This window comes from Melitaea cinxia, chromosome 5 (genome assembly GCF_905220565.1).
Source record: "Melitaea cinxia chromosome 5, ilMelCinx1.1, whole genome shotgun sequence".
In the NCBI taxonomy this organism is placed as follows: Eukaryota; Metazoa; Arthropoda; class Insecta; order Lepidoptera; family Nymphalidae; genus Melitaea; species Melitaea cinxia.
Window position 1 is genome coordinate 10278123 of NC_059398.1, and position 22642 is coordinate 10300764.

The 22642-nt window shown below is 35.0% G+C and overlaps 1 protein-coding gene across 1 annotated transcript; it reads right to left on the minus strand.

The window, feature by feature from the left end:
- Positions 1-527: 527 nt before the first annotated feature.
- On the minus strand, positions 528-20391 carry LOC123653574 (kinesin heavy chain). Its single transcript, XM_045589567.1, has 19 exons — positions 20078-20391; positions 19115-19286; positions 18849-18992; positions 18625-18768; positions 18423-18547; positions 18092-18345; positions 17903-18011; positions 17687-17821; positions 16551-16723; positions 14694-14883; positions 12824-13114; positions 12112-12273; positions 11029-11195; positions 10460-10561; positions 8057-8174; positions 6657-6884; positions 6135-6249; positions 3313-3432; positions 528-2851 (listed from the first exon to the last, which is right to left on the minus strand). The coding sequence occupies exons 1-19, from the start codon at positions 20222-20224 to the stop codon at positions 2841-2843; spliced, it is 2907 nt and encodes a 968-aa protein (XP_045445523.1). The 5' UTR covers positions 20225-20391; the 3' UTR covers positions 528-2840.
- Between the last annotated feature and the right edge of the window lie 2251 nt (positions 20392-22642).

Genomic DNA, 22642 nt, shown 5'->3' on the forward strand with positions numbered 1-22642 from the left:
GGCTCGACGACCTTTTTCGCCAGTGTGTCACCCTAAGTACACGGTTGGTCCACCCAGTCAAAAGTTCTAAGGTTCTGAATCGAATTGACCAACCGTGTACTTAGGGTGACACACTAGCGAAAAAGGTCGTCGAGCCACAAGTTCGCGAACTTACTCGCACGTCTATCACCCCCTTAAGGAACACATTCCACTACCACCTTGGGCAGCAGCGTCTTCGGTCCGATAAAGCCAGCCCTGCGGTCACCAACCCGCCTGCCCAGCATGGTGACTATGGGCAACACACATGAGTTCACGCTATTTTTGGCACGAACTTATGGAGGCCTATGTCCAGCAGTGGACTGCAATAGGCTGAAATGGTGAAGATGAATGATGAAACAAATTACTATGAGACACAAAATATTGCAGTAGAAACTCTTAGAATGGAAGAGTATTTTAAGGTCATAAATGGTGAATATAAATAAAAAACTCTGTAGCAAATTAAATTCATAATTTTATTTTATAATAAATAAAAATCAAGAAAACACTCGTTTTGAGAATTTTCCATATATTAAATACATCGTACAAAAGATGTCAATACAAACTAAATCACTTGGTGCAAAGGCAAGCCTGTCGGTCTGGTTCGCCCGAGCGAGCCGGCGCGCGGGGCCGGCGTCACTTTGAGCTATCTATGCAACAGGCGAGTGAACCGAGGATAGCCTCATTTTTATCTACATACAACAAAGGAAGTAACTTATATAATAAACAAAGATACAAACTGCCTCCCTCGTGGAATGCATCTTTGTAGGCGTCTCCCAATTACGATAAAAAATATATATTTGATCGTGATTATAAAATATTGTAAATAGAGGTATGTAAAAGCGTATTACACTTCAAAAGTGAAACAAAAAAAAACGCGATAATTTAGGTATATGTAATACAATAAATAAAAATAGTAAAAATCATGTACCTAACTTAAGTAGAAATAATTTACTAGAACTTTACACCTAAATGATACAAATGTATTGCAACACGTTAAGGAGCTTTGGAACCTTTTTAGAAATCAGAACATAACAAATTTCAGTTGATAATAAAATAATCTCGAACAATAAATCTAAAAGTTGTGATTTATCTTTGGTTTTCTGAAACATGTGTCGACCATAGTTCCATAACTCCTCGGAGGACGCAGCGCAGGCCCGGTTCAGTACGTTTCGAATGCAACGTAGCCCGTTCTAGATTGCATTCTACATGATTATTATTTTCATAAGTACTTAAATAAGTTGCAGATCTACCAAGAAGCTAACGCATCTTAAAAGAAATTAGAGAACTTTAAACCAAATCGATTGCGTGTCTAGGTCAAGTTATATAGGGATCCGTCAGCGGCAGACAAGTGTTAAGTGTGAATACAATGGACGTGTACTACATGAACAAGCCTTTAACTAAATCTATAAATGACTACAAATACCATCGTGCAAGAGCGATTAGGATCTCCCCTAAAACATCACAGCTCATAAGCTAGTGTAAATGAAAGTAACGCAGCATTAGTGCTACAGGTGACATGAATGATAACCTATACAGTAACGTTTCAAGAACTGTTTGTGTTTATTATTACATATATAAGTTGTCGCTTTAAAAATTATTGCATTGGTTTAGTTTTAATAATTATTACCAGGAAATATGTTCATTAGTTGAAAGAGATTTTCATATTCCATGTTAGAATATAAAAACCTCCCACTAAAAATCTCGAATCCATCTGGCGCAGACAGTACCTAGAGGCTTGGAACTTGCTTGTTGCAGCAAGTCGCCTAGGTACACACGCTCGGAATACCAATGCTAACGGACCATAATAATTATGCGGAAATTTTGAATTTCAATTACTACTCGTGACTGATCGTGTTATCATACAAAAACACCTTCCATCAAAAAAAAAGGTCATACTTTCGTTAACTTATTAAATGCTCGCATGTCGGCATAACAACTCTTATCACAATATATAAAAATATATATTAAAAGAAGCTTACACTAAACTACACATTGAAGACGCACTCCGTTATGCATTTGCCACCACACTTCCTATGCGACAACCATTGGGTAAAATGTGATATTTTTTATTTTATTTTTACTCTTTTATTTGTGCGGCAGCATATGCAAGTTTTCTTATAATTCACAGCATATTATTAAACATACTGCATTATATTGCATCTATAAGTCCTGGTATCCAACGGGGATGAAATGGCGGCACTCCCGGTGTTCTAGCGAACGCTCTGGTAACTGGCTCGGTCGTTTTTGTACTCAAGATTTCATTTCTTTTTTCTTTATACAAAATGCCATTCCATCCCAGCGTACATTATATAGATATCAATCTAGCACAAACGTGAGTAGCATTTATATCGAAACTAAACTTAATACTTGTCATTTCATTAAAATATTTAAATTTGATTTAACTTGGAAAGCGACATTTAAGATCAAGCTTAATATCCGATTCAAAATAATACTTTTTCATGGACATATCTAACGGCTAATCATTAAAATGTTAAAACCTGTGTCTACGCGTAAGAGTCAATTTTAGCGCTTTTTATTTTAAGAGCAGATCAACGTAGACACAAACGACGATGGCTAGAAGCTATAATCTTTTTTTAAATACATGTGCACTTATTGACTTTAAGATTAGACAGCTCGAAACGTTAAGCCTAAGAGAACTACTTTATTTTTTATTATTTTGTTGTAGCTTATATTAGGCTTTTTATAAACATATAAGTAGAATTATTATATGGATATATTTTCCAAGAATGATTTTTGCCGTCTTATTCTAGGTACATCTATGAAGTTTTATTTAGATTCTCTATGAAGTAACGGCTATCTCTTCAACTCTCATCTGAAAAAATAAACGTTTAACAAATTAACCAATTGGCGCCACAATATGAATTTTAATAGCTACGACACTAATTAAGAAAACATTTACGCATGAACATTAATGTAGGAAGCTAAATTTTCCTGTTGCTGTTCTATACATTTTAGAGAGAAGTTTTTAAATTAATTTTACACTTTGAACATAATTAAAACTTTCTACTTTATAATATTAGTAAAGAACTTTGACAATTTTTTCAGTCTTGAATTGTGTCAAAATTTCATCACTAATATCAAAAAGCGAAGTTATGATATTAAAAACGACTTTAGCTCTAGGTTGCAATAGATGAGTAATTTAATCGAGTATATTAAGATGCTAAAGATTTTTGACAAACAATGAGGTAACTACAATAAATTGTAGCTCCATCAAAGCACTAGGCTAGTGCGAACTAGTGTTACTCTATAAGCTGTGTAAGTGTGGTGTCTCACCGCGCGCACCGACGATGATGGATTTCCGCTTGATGTCCTGCGCGGGCGCGTTGGCGGGCCGCACCACGCCCACCGCGCCGCCGCCCACCAGGTGGCCGCCGCCCGCGCGGATCGGTTTCGCTGCAAGGACAAACAATATTTAGTCTTATTTTCATTTTTAATTAAATAAACGCTTCACACTCAACACTCGGATTTACACCCTTGGCGGGGGTCCAAACATACACAATACTCCAGCACAAACGTCCAGCCCGCGACCAACATGCCAGTATAAATATCATGTGCAGGGATCGAACCTTCAACCGCCAGCGAAACAGCCACAAGCCAGTGCTGTGACCGTTACATCACATAAGCTTTTCGCATTACACTGCTGGACGTAGGCCTTCCCAAGTTAGCGCCAGACATCCCGGTTTTCCACAACCCTCATCCAGTCTCCACCGGCAATCTTACGTAGATCGTATAGAGACGCCCCACACTGTGTTTGCCAACCCACCAAACATTTTTGTCATATAATCAAACAATTATATGACTTTGAGTCTTATTAAAGTTATATTACAGTATTTTTTTAACTCTACGTCATGTTATGGTGCATTATGTGTCCAAATAGACGTATAGATTTTTTGTCGTATAACATTGTCGTATAGACGTTATTTCGACATTTCTTTACAATCGTCATATAATAGCGTCTATGAAGACATCTATAAAACTTACATATACAACTTTTGGTCGTGTAAACGTTTTCGTAGTGTAAACGTCATAATACTATTAATTTTGTCATATAATTACCTTTTAAACATCTGCTAAACGAATAGTAATTGTTTACACGTAGTACTTGTAACCATTATATATAAGTCGAATAAGTGTACTAGTGTAACTTGTATACATCCTAAAGTATTACAAAAATGATAATGACCACGGCCATTTCAAATGTGCGCATATCATTTCGATGAAGTCCATCTTCGATAAAAACTTATCAACATCCACATAAATATGGATCATAATTGTGGGGTATACCTAAAAAAAAAGTATTATTCAGACTTAACTAAGTTATATGTCTCGTAAATTCTTCTGTTCTGAAAATATAAATTATTTGAAATAAGTTAGCTAGGCGTTTTATTATTTTATTATTGATCCCTAAGTCAACTGTCATGGCGTACACATTTACAATATGTACGCAGTATATACGTCGGGAAGTTATATAGTTGTCATATAACGCAGTCACTTAATAAATTATTAATAAAAATATACGAAAACATTAAAATTTTAAAAGCGCATGAAAAATTTGTTACAAAGTTACCTCACATTAATCAGTAAATTTGATTGCACAATGGTTTGTAACTGATGAAATGGTTTTATCACCTCAACAAAGTAAAAAATACAATATTTTAACTCAGCTGTCAAAAAAACTGCCAAATTCAATTAGTGTGTATTATGTTTATAATCTGTTACAATTTTTCATTCGTTCAATATAAAAGTATCATCTTTAAATGACAATAATACAACGAATACGTTAGATAAACGTCATATTGTGTGCCATTACTCGACACGAAGTCGAATACACGCCGCGACAGCTATCATTACATGACATGTAGTCAAATCGCCAACGTGTATATGACTCCTATGCGACTATATAGGTATTTATATGACTGTTACACGAAACTCTTAGCGCCTTAAGTTGAATAAAATGGGCCCTAATGCCGTCGAGTAAACGTTCTAATGTCGTTTATACGATTATACTAAATAACATTAAGTTGTCACCAAAACGTCTACTCAACGTCATAAATGTTTGTTGGGAACACGTGATCTCAACTCCAAGATACTTTTGCTCCAGTGGCCATCAGTCCTGCGACACAGGTAACCAGCCCACTGCCACTTCGACTTGCTAATTCTGTGAGTTATATCGTTTACTTTCGTTCTCTGGCGGATAGTCTCATTTCTGAACTTATCTTTGAGAGAGACCCAAAGCATAGCCGGTTCCATTACACGTTGATTGACTGAAAACTTGTGAACTAGTCCCTTCGTTAGTCAGCATCGAATGTTAAAACAGGCAGGATGCATTCCTCGCAAACTTTTGTCTTCAGGCATCGTGGAATCTTCGAATCGAAATCTTCGCGATGAAAGAAACTGAGTTTTGTTCGTTGGTCTTGGATATGAACGGTCACCGTAACCGCGTCGCCGTCAGGTATTTATGATAACAACCGGGACCGACGGCTTAAGGTGCTCACCGAGGCACGATGGAGAGACCCATAAGGACAGACATTTAAACCGGAAAGAAATATTTGTACAAATACAAATATCCATCCTGAGCGGGAATCGAACCCGCGAACCTGCCGAACAGTATGGATGTGGTCTAATAGTCATGTAGTCATTTCGAAATCTTTCCGCCCTCCTTTTTTGTTTTCCTTCCCGTTCTTTAAGCGCCGCACTAATTTCGTTGACTTCGATATCCGGAATGACGTCCGAACGTTGCGCTAACGTGTCGTCAAATTAGCTGATGGCACAGCTCCATCTATCTTTCTTTTCACTTCCCAGTTCCGTGAGGTTCGTCAATACACCGATTGTATCTCGGATAGCTCTCCACCAACTCACTCTACAGACGCTGTTCTATCCTGTAATAGTTCTGTCAAATCAAACATATGAAGTGTAAATTTTCGTAACGTCGTGTTCGTATAATTTCATGATCCTGCTACCAAGTATTAAATAATAAATAAATAAACGCCTTACACTCAACGGCCCCCAATAGGATTAACTCCTCCAGAAACAAACACAACCAGACAACGGCAAACATCATTTAAGTGTGAAAAAAGTATTAGAATAAAACTTACCAATTTGTGCCTGCACGCCTCTTCGGGCAAGATTTTTGGCGCGGACAGCTTCCTTAATTCTGTCGACCTCGAATTGATATCTCTTACGATCACGCATAGCACCCTCCTTAGCTTCCTGCAGTTTATACGTTACATTAACAATTTCATTTACGACATATACTTTTACCGTTACATAACAGCTTGTACAAGAATTTTTGACGACAAATACAAAACTGTACTTGAACCAATTGATATCTAGGATCAAACTCTTTAGCTCTATTCTATTAAAAGCAGACCAGGGGTTTTAAGCGCGTTGGCATTGGTGGCTTCTTCTCAAATTATAGATTTGCAGCATAATATTTTATAGCTTACGGTAACCAGGCATATAAACTGTAATTATGCATAAAGTTTTATCAAACCTGGTCATTTTAATTACCAAAAAATTTTTGTACAGAAATGAAATATAGGTGAAATATAGGTATAGGTGGGTATCTCGTATTTTAGTAATCAATATAAAAAATAAAGTAATAATCGCAATCGTACCTTGAGCGCGGTCTCGAGCGCCTTGACGCGCTCCATGGTGGCGCGCAGGCGCTTCTCCAGCTTGGGCAGCTCGCAGCGCAGGTCCGCGTTGTCGCGCACCAGCTGCTTGTGGACCTTCGTGAGCTGCTCGAGGTTGTTCTCCAGGAACGAGATCTTCTGCTTCTGCGCCAGCGAGCCGCCCTCCTCCTCGGCGCCCTCCTCCGAGTTCGTCGACTTCTTTATCCGAGCCTGGTGCATTGTATACTTAGTTAGCATTACTGAGTAACGACGAAATTACGTTTAGGCAGCAGTGGCTTTTTTTGGTATCGCAGGGGAACCCATTTATGGGTGATATCCAGGACGCCCGGATAGGCAGTCCTAGACCATATGACACACACCACCTTTCGATTAAAAAAATTTTTGTCGAAATCGGTCCACCCAGTCTTAAGTTCTGAAGTGACATACATAAAAAAAAAGAAATACAGTCGAATTGAGAACCTCCTCCTTTTTTGGAAGTCAGTGAAAAAGTAGTGCATGAAATAACATCTAGGTAACATCCGTATATCTTTAAAAATTTGTATGGTTAATAAAATTCGCGGCCCCTGTAAGATTGGTTGCTGTTAATTATTATTGCTTAATTTATAAATTGGAGCGAGATGACGCCAATAACGTTTCTCTTTATTTGGCATATTAACCGACTTCCAAAAAAGGAGGAGGTTCTCAATGCGACTGTTTTTTTTTTATGTATGTTACATCAGAACTTTTGATCGGGTGGACCGATTTCGAAAAATTTTGTTTTAATCGAAAGGTGGTGTGTGTCAATTGGTCCCATTTAAATTTATTTGAGATCTAACAACTACTTTTTGAGTGATATCTAATAATGTGTTTTTACTTGACGCTTTTTTCTTCGACCTACGTTGTATTATACCGCATAACTTTCTACTGGATGTACCAATTTTGATAATTCTTTTTTTGTTAGAAAGAGGACATCCCTAGTTTGGTACCATGATAAGGAAACCAGGATCTGATGATGGGATCCCAGAGAGATCGAGGGAAACTGTCAAAAATCCGCAATAACTTTTTACTGGGTATACTGATTTTGATAATTTTTGATTTAATCGAAAGCTGGTGTTTATCATGTGGTCACATATAAATTTTATCGAGATCTGATAACTACTTTTTGAGTAATCTTTGATAACGCGTAATTACTTGACTATTTTTTCGTCTATCTACGTTGTATTACTTGTCGATGTAATTGAAGTCGGTTTTTTTTTTCGTTTGCGAGCAAACACAATTATTTTCTTTATTCTGTGCAAATAATTTTTTTTTAATCTATCAAATGTCAAAATTATTTGTAACATATAAAATTCAAGGACATACAACAATTCTTAGTATGTATTTTTTACATAAACTATACTTGCCTGTAGGTCTTGCACGAATAATTTCCTTAGGTTGTGCAGTGTCTGTAACTCCTTAGCCACGGTGTCTTCGAGTCCCTTGAGATCGGCGCGAGCCTGCTCGCGTCGTTCCACACTTTGGCTGTTGGAAGAATTAAAGTATTAAAAAAGCAATCTTATGTAATCATTAAAAAGAACTAATTAACGCTAAAAAAGATAGAAGAAAGAAAATAAATTCTGTTATAGTTTTAAAAGGTAATATTTTAAACTTAATATTTAATAGTCGATGAGTCGAAAGAAAAAAAAAAGGTATGAAAAATATGACTTCACTACAGAATTCAATTGAATGTAATAAAATTTACCTGAAAATTCGATTGAGCTATATCTTCCTGCACGCACCCATCCATATTATGTCGCGCGATGATCAGACTACATTTTGAAAATGCCAACTCCCGGCAAAATGAATATGAATGGGATACGTGCGGAATAAAATGACAACTAAAAAATAAGAAGCGAGCCATTACAAGACCACTACATACTTGTACTTACATTTACTAAAATATTATTAATAATTACTTATCACAAAATAGTTAACCATTTCGTCTCCTCGTGTCATGGGTAAGTTCAATCTAGAAATATAAAAAATATATAAAATTAAGTATAAATTAATAAATAATATTTCTAGACTAAATATGAAAACCCATGACACAATCCTAATGTGCAAATAGAATTAAAAAATATTAAGAGAAACTATCCATTTGCACAATTTTACAACCGAATAGGTTGAGGGCACAATCACTCTTCGGCATTTTAGAGTGCGTAACATTGACTAAGGAAGTGATATGGATACTAGGGTAATAATATGCAATAACAATATTTAAGAGGCGTGGAAAATCATGGATATGGATGATAATAAAGTGCCATGCTCTACAATTTATAACATGATACTTAACAATTAATAAACTTGGGTGTTTAATGGAAGAAATTAAATGCTTATGCTGGAATGATGTATGTCATAACGCTGACGTTAAATGCGACTGATCCTAATTTTTAGTACTGAATTTATCCTACACCCTAAATTTCCACTAAAATTATATTTAAATATATCATTACTTTTGTAAAAAGAAATCTCTACGTGGATTCGTTTAAAATGTCTTAAATCAAGAAAAGATATAAATATATCGTCGTATGGTCGTCACATGTTATACAAAAATATATTAAGAAAAATATTTATGCACCAACTCTCTATACAAACGTTGAACTCTATTTACAGTACTATGTACACAACACCATCATTGGTGTTTTGTCTACTCTTTTTAGCAATGAAAACAAATAAATAAGAAATATATGCTTTGTGCTAATTCTTAGACAAAACAACGGCGTATTAAAATCTTAAATTAGCCATATAACGCCATTCGAAACTGCCACCGCGCAATCTTCGCATATCTGATTTAAACAAGTTTTAACGTAATAAGGCAGTGATATCAAAATAACTTAAAAATATTAAATACTTCAGTATGTTACTGAGAAGAATTATCTATTACCAGGTACTTAATCACAACAACAACGACTTAAAACGACGACTCTACAACGGTCTAATATAACGACGAACATCTAAATTACACATATTGAGAACAATTAGATTCTTCCTAACTTTTATACTATAATCATGCTTTTAGTCACGGATACAGAACACAGTATAAACATGCTGAAAGTTATTACTACTTAAACAAGCATTTCATTAAATAGTGACCTTATCAATAGCTTAAACGATTCGAAATTACTGTTGACTAGAATCAGGACTAACTCCGAAGCGAAGCATCAAAAATTCATAAAAAAAAATTTATTTACTGTCAAACAACAATTAACTAAGTTGTCGCTTCAGATACATCTGTCTTACATAAACTTCGCCTAGAACTATTTGAATTATTGCCACTTACGTTGATACAAGACAGTTGCATTGAAAAAAAAAAAGCGTTAATGGATCTGAACTAAATCGTGGACCTCCTTTTTACATTGACGACGCGTAATAAATATAATATAAAGGCACCGTAAACAAACATCACTACTTGTGCGGAGGTCCACGACAATATCACAGAAACAAGCCGATAAGCTCAAACCAAAACAACAATCTGAGGGTAGCGATGAGTGAGTAGGATCATGGTGACCGAGATGAGTAGATGCAGCTGCAGCGGGTGCAGGTTGCAGGAGTGGCGGGGAGGGGATTTGGGAATTGCCGAGAGCGACTTTTCCTCGTCGACCGAAGCCTTCTCGAGGGCCAGGCCGGCTCCGTACGCGAATCCTAGCTTTTCTCTTTTCGGTGACAGTATAAAGTCTCCGAACTCGTCATTTCTATGCAGCATTTGTCGATTAGCCACCTCCTTCTCGCACTTATCGAGATTACGGCGCGGCGAGCGCGACACTAACATGAGCTCCTTGAGCTTGGCGGACTTGTCGGCCTCCTCGCGTTTCAGCTTGTCGTAGTCGTCCTGCAGCTGCTGGCGCGCCAACGTCAGCTCCTGGTACGTGCTGCGGGCAAAGCGAACGGTTAGTCGCGCTCCTTACGACTTACGTAACATTGCGATGAGCGACGAGCGGAACGGAAACATTACTTAGGTACACTACATAATACAAACATGGCCTAAGTGCTAAAGTGCAAAAAATTGCATTTCACTGTGTGTTAAATTTTTTAAATATTTTTTACTTATTGCATTTTAATAATAGGACGAAGACTACTGAACAAATTTTGTAATAAATACTGTATATAAATATGCACTGAAATTATATTTTATTATCGACGCCGGAAATTATATTTTTCTTATCGACTCCGGCCAGCAATAGAAAAACGCGAGAATAAACAAAACACCCAAACGTAACACAAATTCCAGACGCTGTCGCGTAAGTTTGGAGAAATGAAACAAAAAGCGAAAGTCCCGCTCCGTCCCGGTCGCCGCCCACGCGCAATGCCCGTGGAGCGCAAGCAGGGGTGTAAGTACTCCTTGAGGTCCTGGTGCTGGCGCTGCAGCGCGGCCAGCTCGTCGCGCAGCGCGGCCAGCTGCGAGGCGTGCGAGGCGCGCAGCTGCTCCAGCTGCGCCTCCAGCGCGGCGCGCACCTGCGAGTCGGCGCGCTGCTCCGCCGCCGCCAGCTGCACGCGCTCCGCCGCCTGGTAGCACACGCGTTATTATTTCGCTGGGCTCCGACCGATCGACTTACCGACTAAATCTTTTTTTCTGTTTGACTAGTGAGGGGCCAGCCATAAATTACGTCACACGTCGTGGGGAGAGGAGTTCCTCTCTTATGCGCCAGTGCTTTACTAGGAAAGGTTTAACGTGCGAGGCATTGTCCCACACTAAGAAAACTGATACTATATACTAAAATTGAACCCAGTAAACGAAATTTTCATTAATTGGTTATGTGCTTAATTAAGTATGTAGGTCACAAATTACTAAATAATTACAAATTATTGTCTTGTCTACTTAAATAATTATATTAATTTTTCTAAAATTCAATTTTTAATATAACTTGGTAAACAGTTATTATAAATTTTAATAGGCAGTAGATAACTTCCATATACATAATTATGTTACTCATTTATGATCAGTAGTGAAGCATTAATTAATTGTTTATAATTTCCATCTATTACCCACGCAAAAAAAAAATCTAGACTTAATGTAAACTGAAATTTATTTATTTATGTGTTAACTCATTTTCGTGTTATTTTAAAAATTTGGAAACACAAAGAACGATTTTTCTAATATACGTTCAAAATAACTAGGAAATTTAATGAAAGGAACCTCTACACTTAGGGAATAGATACCTAGGTTACGCGTAATGGTATAGTAACAAAGCCAGCTCTAAAGCTCTAAAGCCATACTTTTTCTAGAAACATTAATTTATAATTTTTTGTTAGTGAATTGAACATAAAAACCTTCAGTAAAAATCATTCTCTAAGATAGTGCTTTAATAAAAAGCACAAGAACAGATTAGATCGCGTCATGATGGCCCCTTGGCCTGGAAATCTTAACTGATAATGAATAAATAATTGAAATAGGTGACAGATCGAAGTGGCACACACGGACCTGCAGGCGCGCGCACTCCTCGCGCAGCGCGTCGGCCGCCTCCTCGAGCTGGCGCTTCTTGTTCTCGGCCTCGCGCATGGACTCCGCCAGCGACGCGCAGCGCGCCTCGTGCTGCGAGATCAGCAGCCGGCACTCGCCCAGCGACCGCTCGTACTCCGAGATCTGCAGGCGTGAAACACACGTATACCATTGTTGCCGACGTAGGTTTAGCTGTAGCTAGACTTTACGTGCTGTATTGTATGTGTGATTGCTAAATCATTGAAAAAAAAATAATAATAATAATCTAAATACAACCATGTCATTGTGTTAATTTTCCCTATATTTTTGTAATGAAAACTTGTTTGTTACTCTTAAAATATCATCAAGTTTCTGTGTATTGCGAAATTTATTGACACGTGAGATATAAAAAAATATCATTTTTAGTTTCACACCTAACTATTTACCTATAGCATTAATTCATTATCCTACATATTTCTTTCAAACTAACATCGCTCTGTCACATATCACACATATATATATCTGTCGTTTTTTTTACAAAATAATAGGGTAAACAAGTATTCGTCATAATCAATCATTCAATACGATTTCTTAACATTACATAGCACAAAAGAAATATTAACAAGTGTGAAACAACCATTCAGAAGTGATTTAAAGAATTAGGATGTTTCAAAATGTATGCTGCTATAAAAATTAAGTACACTAATTGACCGACCTTCTGATTAGCATCGATGTTAGCGGACTCGAGCGAGTGGCAGCGCTGCACGATGTTCTTGACCTCGCTCTTCATCTTGCTGATATGCAGCCGAGCCACGGTGAACTCCTCCTCGAGTTTCCCTACTGTGTCCACATTGAGCTTGAAGTCTAGCTCAGAACCGCCCACCGCGGCTCCGATCTCCGCCAGGTCTCGTAGTAAGTTGGTGAGTAGCTCCGCGATGCGTTTGCGTTGGTGTGCGGACATGTCACGGAGTTGTTGCAGTTCGGCAGTCGCAGTCGCTAATGCGCTCTGTTTAAGAAAAATTCCATACTTAATAAAAAGTCGTATAACAATATAGGACCTTAGGAAATTAAAGGTGCTATTAAATTGCGTTTTCTTATTTGTGCTTAACAGAATATCACTTTTTTTATTTATCTCTTAGAAGAAAATAAATTTATGTCAGTAAAAAGGAACAAAAGTAAGATAAAGTTTCTTGTTAAATAGTGAAATTAGTTATATAGTGTAAACAAGACAGCAAAAACTAATTTTGAGATAATCATGATATATCTTTTTAAAATCCTTGTATTGTGCCCTTCAATTTGATACCCATATTGTAGTATTCGAGAAAAAATTTTTTTTTCATTAACTACAATGGCTTCGCGCAGCCGCCATGTTTGATTTTTTTTAATGTCACCTATCTAAGAACACTTGGGCAGCTAAGACGAACCTAACGATACCTCAATTATGTAAATCCGTTCAGTGGTTCTGGAAATATGAGGTAGTAAAGAATATTACATACAAACATACAAGATACGCGCGAAAAACATAACCCTTCCTTGGCAGTCGGGTAATAATATGATAACAATTATTAATATAATTTGCACAAGCAGCATTGAGTTTCACATTGTTTAAGTAGATATTTCAGAGTGCACTTCAACAATAGGATGTTAAAGCATTTTTTTTCCAAGATCATTGACCTATCCTGTCCTTGAATTGGGGCAAATACATTATCATTTGTGTATTACAATTGTGAGTTTTAAGTAAAAAATATAAAAACAAATTAAACAAACCAAAAGAACAAAGAATCATAAAATTTCTTTATAGATATGCAAAAGGAGCATTTAAATCGAACAATGTAAACTTCTTACTTACATAATATGATTCAAATGGTTTATTTTTTTTATTTTTCTTTTAATGAATACTTCTTGCACTGTTTGCCTCGCTATATGAAACACTAACTCATGACCATGGGTTGACTGGAAGAAATCTCTTTCAGAGATAAGTCCACCTTTGCCGTAAACCTTACTATTATTTTATGTTTCTTCTTTTTCAAATTTACAATATGCAGATAAGAGTTTAGGTTCCTATTTAACCTCTAGTAATAAACAACAAGATTTGGATTCACAAAATGCAAATAAAAATATATACATAACAGAATATGAAATTTGACATCGAATAAGAACTATATGTTGTAGTTTTTATTGTGGTGAATATTGTAGCATATGAGATAGAAAAAATACAACAACAGGAATGGCTCCAAATTAAGTTTTTTAGTATACTGCAGGATATGTGCCATTCTTAAACAAGTAAATCAAGTATATACGTGAAAGTAAATTAAAACAAATTAGAAAACATTGTCAGTAAAGACTAAACTGTTGAGTCGAGATGTCGCATGAAGACGCTTACAAGAACTTTACGTCTTTCATATCGGGGTCAGTGTTTTGGACAGTTTTTACATGTACCAAATTTATGTTTACAATTCATCAGTTTGACAGTAAAAGAAAAAAAAATCGTACAACTGTATATACAGCACTTAATTGTAGTAAGTGCTACATCAGATTAAGCTTTAACCCTATTTCCTAGGCATTTTACACTAGTAGCATCTTACCTGCTTAGTCTGTAGCTCCTCAGACAGTTGGTCGCACTCCCGGCTCTTGCTGTCGACCTCTTGGGACTTCTGGTCGTAGTTGACGGCGAGCTCTTCCAGCGCCTGTAACACCTCTTTGACCTCTTCCTTAGCGGCCTCGTTCTCTTGCTGGATGCGGTTCATGTCGCCTTGGAGGGCTTCATAATCTCGTCTATGAAGATTTTTATTTATTTATTAGGTACATAAACTCGAAATAATTGTCAAAAATATTGTTGTCTCAAATAAGTTTGTAGCGTGATTATTTCTTATGTTATACCCACTATATTATTAAAATAGTAAGTTAAAATGTTTAATTAGACAGATGGTTTATTTTAAAAACTATTTTACGAGTAAGATTATTGGAGTATGTTACTACTACTAAATGTTAACCAATCTTCTAGCAGCCACATTTAATGTAGCCATATAGTTGAAGTCTACAATTTAACAAACTGCTTACACGCCTCTTAGCACGTTAAACACCGGCTTGATTTATTAGTTTTTCTATTTGGGCCATGGGGGACACCATGTCGTCGACACACAATTATTCCGTTGCGGCCGCGGGGGACACCACATGAACGCGACCCAGTCAACTTAAAAAATATGACTTAGAACAATGTCATATAGTGTAAGGAAAAATAATTACCTAAGATCTTTAAGAATGGTTATGGTAGTGCAATAAAAACTTAACATAAAATTGTTGTAAATATAAACTTAAACTGGCCCCATGGACTAAACAAGTGAGGCCCAACTGGTGTCCCCCATGGCGTTGAACATGTTAATGCATATAGGATTCTATAAAGATTTTAATCTATTCTATCTAATCTATTAAGAATCCTACTAGAATCATAATCCTTATACACTTATGGTGTTAACCTCCTAAATACCGTACAGTTGATACTTTGTGTCAAGCTGCGATTTTTATAGTTTCTTACATTTTGACTGCAATAGCTCTCTTCTAACGGTTAGTCTCTAATGACAAATGCATTTACATTTATTTGTTTATATTGCACTTTTGTGGACAATAATTATAGCGTATGAGATATTGTAGAGATAAATTGAAAGATAAATAAAATATAAAGAATTCAAATAGAAATCTCATACATTCAGTTAGTTAAATTACATTATTTGCATGGTCGCACTATATATCAAAAAAAAAAAAAAACAATATATATGTATATCAACATATACCTATTTTTTTAAAGCTTAATAAAAATTCGTTATCTATTAAAGAAGATACGATACAAAAAATACATGACATAAACTTACGTTTCGGTCATTGTTACATAATTATGAAAGTCGGAATACAAAATATAAAAATAAAATAAAATGGTAATATAAAAAAATTATGTGTGTATATTAATATTTTTGTGGTACCATGCAGTGTTGTTACGCAATTTTGTATGTAGTAGTGTATTATTATTATTACTTTCAATTCAGGTGATTTATATTTTATTAACAATAATCCATATTTTATTTTCTGCTTTTTGATCAAGTATTTCTGGGGAACCCTTTTAATTATAATACTGATTATGTTGTATACGTTACATAGAATGTCTCGAAATGTTAAATTATCAGAGCGTGAAGCCAAAAAGGCTATTTAAACATAAGTCATACTTCCTTATGTAATCGACAATGGATTAACAACGAATTTTTAACACATACATCATGGACACTGAAACAAATTGATATGAAATTACAAACATTCAATTATTTTGATGTAGTTTTTTTTCTGTTACACAACAATATTTATCGTTACTACTTTACTAGATTACAGATGTAATATCATCAATAGTGAATTGGATTAATACGCTCGAGCGGCGTCGATTGCGATAGGCTTACCTTGTGCACGCGATCAGCTCCTCCTGCTCCATCATCTGCTCCTTAAGTTTCTCGACGAGCTGCGAGTGCTGGTTGATCTCCTCGTCCTTGTCGTCCAGTTGCTGGTACAGCGCCTCCAGCTTGCCCTGCATCGCCGCGTCTTCCACCGCACTCGACACCGCCACCGGCACAGGCTGATAAATCACATGCCACATGTTTAATAATAAATATAGCAATTGATAATGTTTTGAAAGTGGCTGGATTTTTTGTTTGAACATACTTCAAGATCTATGCTAGGATTTAGAAATTTTGTTTTAAAAATCCTATTCATTAATCAAGGTTAGGCTATATAGCATCATTAGAAATTGATATGGTTTGTTAAGCATCATATTATATACACATTAATGTGAAAATAATTAAAAAACTATCTTAACTATATATAAATATTTAAAAAAATTATTAAACATACGTTTTTTTTCAGATATAATTATGTACATAAATAATATTTCATGGACATATATGAGCAATAGATTAGATAGAATTTTAAACACATATGGCAGAATGGCATCTTTTATTTTACTATAATTATTAACGCAATTTGCTAATTTAAAGCAGTTTTATGATACGCGATGAGTAATAAAATGACGCTGCGTACGATTTTAACGAGTTACAGCTTAGTGGATTAATAAGCATTTCCACCTACATCTTAGTTCGGCGCATGTGTCATCGCTCTATGTTATAAACAGGGATACCATTGTAAACAGGGCTTACATTCACTTCCCAACTTAAAACGAACAAGATACATATTAAAATTAGTAACATTAAGTTAAGATAGTTATTTGTCCCTTACGAAAACGAAAATAAGTTTCGGTGCAATTGCAGTAATAAATAATAATTGTTACTAAATTTATTAACAATTTTAAAATGATTACTATTTATGTATTTATTTAAGCAGGCAATTGAAATAACTGATAATTGCATGTATCCAATTATTAGTATGGAAAGAATAAATGCTTTATATTATTTCATGAATGCATCCAATCTTTTGTATTGATAAAAATGAAATGCAAATACATATTATTTTAAAGCAAAAATCACACAGATATTTTGTCAATAACAGAAATTCAGGAAGATACAAAATATTTAGTATCACATACCGCTACAGGTGGCTTCTCTTCAATGAATGATGTAATAGGAGTAACAGCTTCTATTTCCACCAAGTTGACCTGTTCCTCAGGGCGGACAGTCTCTCCAGAACGCCAACGGTTGACCTCAGCCTCCAGCTTCTCAACCTTTATAACATATGTTAAGCTAGAGTAATGTAATACTTATATGTGAAATAACATTTTAATAAAATAGTATTAGTACATTACCTTTCCTTTCAACCTAGCCACTTTCTCTTTCTCTCTTTCGTAGCGACGCTTCCATTCCTCAGCTGTGAGCTCCTCATTAACACATACAACATTCTTAACAGTTTTAGCCCTGTTAAAACAGTTACCAATTAATAACAAGATCAACAAATTTCAAACAATTGTAATGGAACAAATAAGGCCAATTATTACCTTTTACCAAAATCAAGTGTACTTTTTGTCTCACTCTCGTTAAATGATGCTGGAGAACAACAAATAACAATTGTCGTTCTGGCATTACCACCGAGTGATTCTTGAAGAATACGAGTCAATTTGGAGTCTCTGTATGGGATGTGAGATTTATTGCCGTCCGCCAAAGCAGAGATTACATTACCCAGAGCTGATAATGACTTGTTGATATTTTTTGCTTCATCAAGTACAGTACCTTCAGCACCAGTTTTAGATACCTAAAAGATAATAATAAGTTAAAATAATAATGTCATAACTGATTTTATAATTCAGTAAAACATGTTTTTGTTTTTACCTTTTCAGAACCAGCCAAGTCCACAAGATATAACTTTCCAGATAACTTCTTTTGATTTTCTAAATTTTCTTGCTTAACATTTATGAGGAAGACTGAATGAGATCTAGATGAATGTTCATTCATGTCTGAAAGGAAATTTGTCAATCATAATAATTGCCATTTGTGATTATAATAATAAATGTATTATATGGCAAACACATACTTGTTACAGCAATATGCCTATTTGATTTTCCCTCTTCTATAACTTCAAATACTTCTTCTGGACTCGACACAAACCTTTCTGTAGCACCTTTTACAAATGGGACTCTATTTTTGTCTTCATGTACACTAAGGTTCACCTTTGACACTGTATAAAAAAAATAATATATTGCGGCAAACTGTTAGAAATAAAAATTTCAAATTTTAGAAATTTATAACAAAAATTACCATCCAGCAGATCTCGAATTTTGTCCATATAAATTTCAAAATATGAAACCTTAATGTGGAATTCAAGATTTTCTTCCATTGCATAGATGTGGTTGAAAATATCGTTGACTATCCGTGGAATAATACCCTGTTTACCTGGATCCCCTGTAATATGACACATCTTTAAAATAAACCATGTCAAAAAATTTATCATACACACAATGTGTGTCTAAAATCATTGTATTGATTTCCAAATGATATGATGAAATTTAATTGTTTATACACACCTATGACACCTTCCATGGTATGTGTTTTACCAGAACTTGTCTGACCATATGCAAATATTGTACCATTGTAGCCCGCAAGTACATCAGATACAATACTCTTTGCTGCTTCATTGTATACCTTCTCTTGTGTTGCATTGGGCTTAAATACTTTATCAAACAGGTATACTTTACCCTAAAACATTATTTATAGTGAATTTTAAAATATGCAAGACATGAAAAAACGTTAAATGAATCAACTAGATATTTTTAAAATAGCAATTTAGATATTTTAAAAGACAATTGGGTCACTTGTAACACTAGACTGTAAACATATCAAAAAAAAAAAATAAGAAAGCCAAATGCCTTTTTCAGATTTTATCACGGTTTATTAAGTTTTTTAAATGCCTGACATTTTGGATACTTTACAGCAACCAGTCTAGGAGGACAGGTAGGAATCACTATTTTATTTTAAATTTTACATGGTATTCTTAGAATATAAATTATTCCTTACTATTAATAACCTAATGAAGTATTATGCAGATTATTTTATTTAAACTACAGTATCGCAATCTTATTATTATTATTATCATTATATATTTAAAATTTCTTCACTATTTTTGTAATATAAGAATGGAAATATATATTGTTATAGTAGTTATTATGGTAAATAATCACTAATCATCAAGGCCTATTGTAAACAACAATAACAATAAAAATATACAAATTATCCTAGGAATTCCCAGGTCAAGGTCAAGTATTTGTATTGATTTTCCACAAAGCAAAAATTAGATGTTCGAGACAGTTAAAATACACAGAAATTCTTGAAATTTTAACGATTGCAATCATAATCAACCAAGCGGAATAGAAAAGAAAGGCCATTTCGTAGCAGGTGAACTGCAATCGTAATGTATTAGTCATCATGGTCTAAATTAGGGCGATGATAGACAACTTCAATGTGGGTATATTGACAATGTTCGAACTCACCCCTATGGAAATGCAATTATCGTCAGGTCCTGAAGGGAATTTCACGATGAATTTGGAACCAGCTTTTTCTTCAGAGTCATTGAGTGGCCGAAATCGGCATACGACTCTAATGCTGTCTTCAGCAGCTATTTCACGATCAGCTGCCATGTTTGTAAAAAATAAAACCTTACACTAAACACCGTCTATAGAATTAAAAAAATAAAACGTTATTGGAACATAAAACCGTGCATGAAGAACTACAAAGTTAGAATTTGTCACTGGGAAATCTTCATGACAGCGGTATCAAAATGTCGGCCATATTCTGTAAAGAAGAAAGGCCTGAAATTGGAATCCTATTGGTTGAAAATCCAACGCACTGCCAACCACAGTAAAAAAAATCGATTCGCTACCAACTATAACAAGAAGCCTTTTTGTGCCAATTTTGTGCGTTCAAGTAAAAACAAAAATACTTTCTAACGTATTAGCTAAAAAAATGGTTCCACCAGTCCGCCTATCCATAAATAATTTATAATCATTAATAGTAATTATTTTTTGTTAGATGTATTCGTATAGGAAGTTTATTTTCCAACTGGAGAAGCAAATCTTATTTGATGTTTTGCAGTAGATTGGATTTGAGATTAAAGCGGGTTCATAAAAGTAAAACGTAATAGCAAGGAATAAATATTCTTTTATCACTTGGTGCTAAGTTTATTCCAAAATTATTATAATATCACCTATATTTTTAAGTAATAAATTCATAAAAATTTTCAAATTTTGCCAAATATAGCAATTTTTATGTAAATGAATACACCGGGCAATGTATATTTTTGTAATTACATTTTATTTTTAGTGCTTCTAATCAGTATTATAAAAATAAAGTTTAAGAGTTTTAGATAATTGTCCCCAAAAGAATTTTAATGGGAGGAATGAGACATTCCTAGTTTCCTACTATTCATTAAACTTAAATAAATAAATAAAAAATACATAGTTATAAGAGTTAGCTTACATTGTTATGAGAGCTTTAGACGGTATAGTTACAGGAAGTAATTTTACCAATGTAATGAATAAAAATGATAATATAGCAATATAATATAATTATTGTGCGGTTAAACACATTTATTTTGTTAAGGGTTTATATTTGAACAAAACTAGTGATCTATTTCAGGTTCTCACGGATATTATAAAATATTCTTTACCTTCGTGTATTCTTTGATTTTAATATTGCCAGGTTAAATAGCGTGTATTAATTTAATCAGGTTCAACTTTTGCGTGTTATACTATTGAGGTAGTCTCTAATTTAAAGTTGAAAAGAAGTACAAAAATAATTATTTTACACTGTTAAACAGTATTAGTCAACAATATTAGTAATCGAAAAAACTGTCAGTCTTTACTATATTATGCATGTATTATACACATAAACTTTCCTCTAAAATCACTTCATTACTAAATTAAACCGCATCAAAATCCGTTGCGTAGTTTTAAAGATCTAAGCATACAGACAGCGGGAAGCGACTTTGTTTTATACTATGTAATGATTATGATTAGGGCTTATCGTCGATTATCTACAATCTTAAGGCTAGTTTACACTTTGATTAGTGCGAGTGCAAGTATTTAGTGCAGGTACTTTGTGATTAGTACAGAACACGTGTGGACTGTAACTGGTTAGTGCAAGTGATTAGTAATCAATGTAGTCAAGTGAATAGAAGCGTATTCTATTTTTTTGCGAGTAGCCCCGTCCCGCGCGATCTTTCTTCCCCTTGACTCGTAGCTTGTCTGGCTTGTAAACATGTTTGGACATGCTTTTTTAGTGATTAGGGTTTAACATTGTGGCGTTGACGACACTCGCCGTGTTTTTTTTTTAGCATCACTCGGTAGAGTACTATATTCCTTGTTTAGCATTATTATAACGCTATTTGCAATAAATATTATTAAATTATTAAAAAATATTATTAAAAAGGAAAAATGTCGAAGTGGACCGAAGGTACAATTTATAAATTTGTACAGGAGTATCTAAAACATCAATGTCTTTATAATTGTAAAGACCCTAAATATAAAATTAAAAGAGGCCGAGAAGTCTTCAAAGTCAAAATCAAAATCAAAAACAGCTTTATTCAAATAGGCTCCAAGAGCACTTTCGAATGGTCATTTTACAAATTAAAAGTTTAAAAATCAATTATTATATTCAGTTTCACACACTACTGCGTCTAATATTTTTTAAAGTATTTCTTGCAGTAGCAAGCACGCTTGTTTTTGTTCCTCCATACTTGTTGTTCGACGCCTAAAAATTCAATTTTACTAAGCGCAGGAGCAGTGCGCCCCCCCCCTCCCCATTCGAAAACCATATAATATGTCTAGCAATTTTGTGTTTGGCGGACCATTTGGCGCCCCTTTGTGGTAGCGCCTGGGGCATGATGCCCCCCATTTCCCCCTACCTCGCTACACCACTACCCAGGAGCTAAACAGTATGGACACAACTAGCACTAAGGAATCGCATTCGCACTCGCAACTCGCAAGTCACAATTTTTAAGTACCTGCACTCGCACTAATCAGAGTGTAAACGAGCCTCTAGGTCGTAGATGGAGAAAA

What these genes read in the sequence shown, in the direction of transcription:
- LOC123653574 (XM_045589567.1), bottom strand. Translation starts at nt 20,224, where the DNA reads ATGGCAGCTGATCGTGAAATAGCTGCTGAAGACAGCATTAGAGTCGTA. An exon ending in TGGCTAGGTTGAAAGGAAAG is followed by an intron (nt 17,822 to 17,902) that starts GTAATGTACTAA and finishes TATGTTATAAAG; the next exon opens with GTTGAGAAGCTGGAGGCTGA. An exon ending in TATTCGTGCAAGACCTACAG is followed by an intron (nt 6,885 to 8,056) that starts GCAAGTATAGTT and finishes ACAATGCACCAG; the next exon opens with GCTCGGATAAAGAAGTCGAC.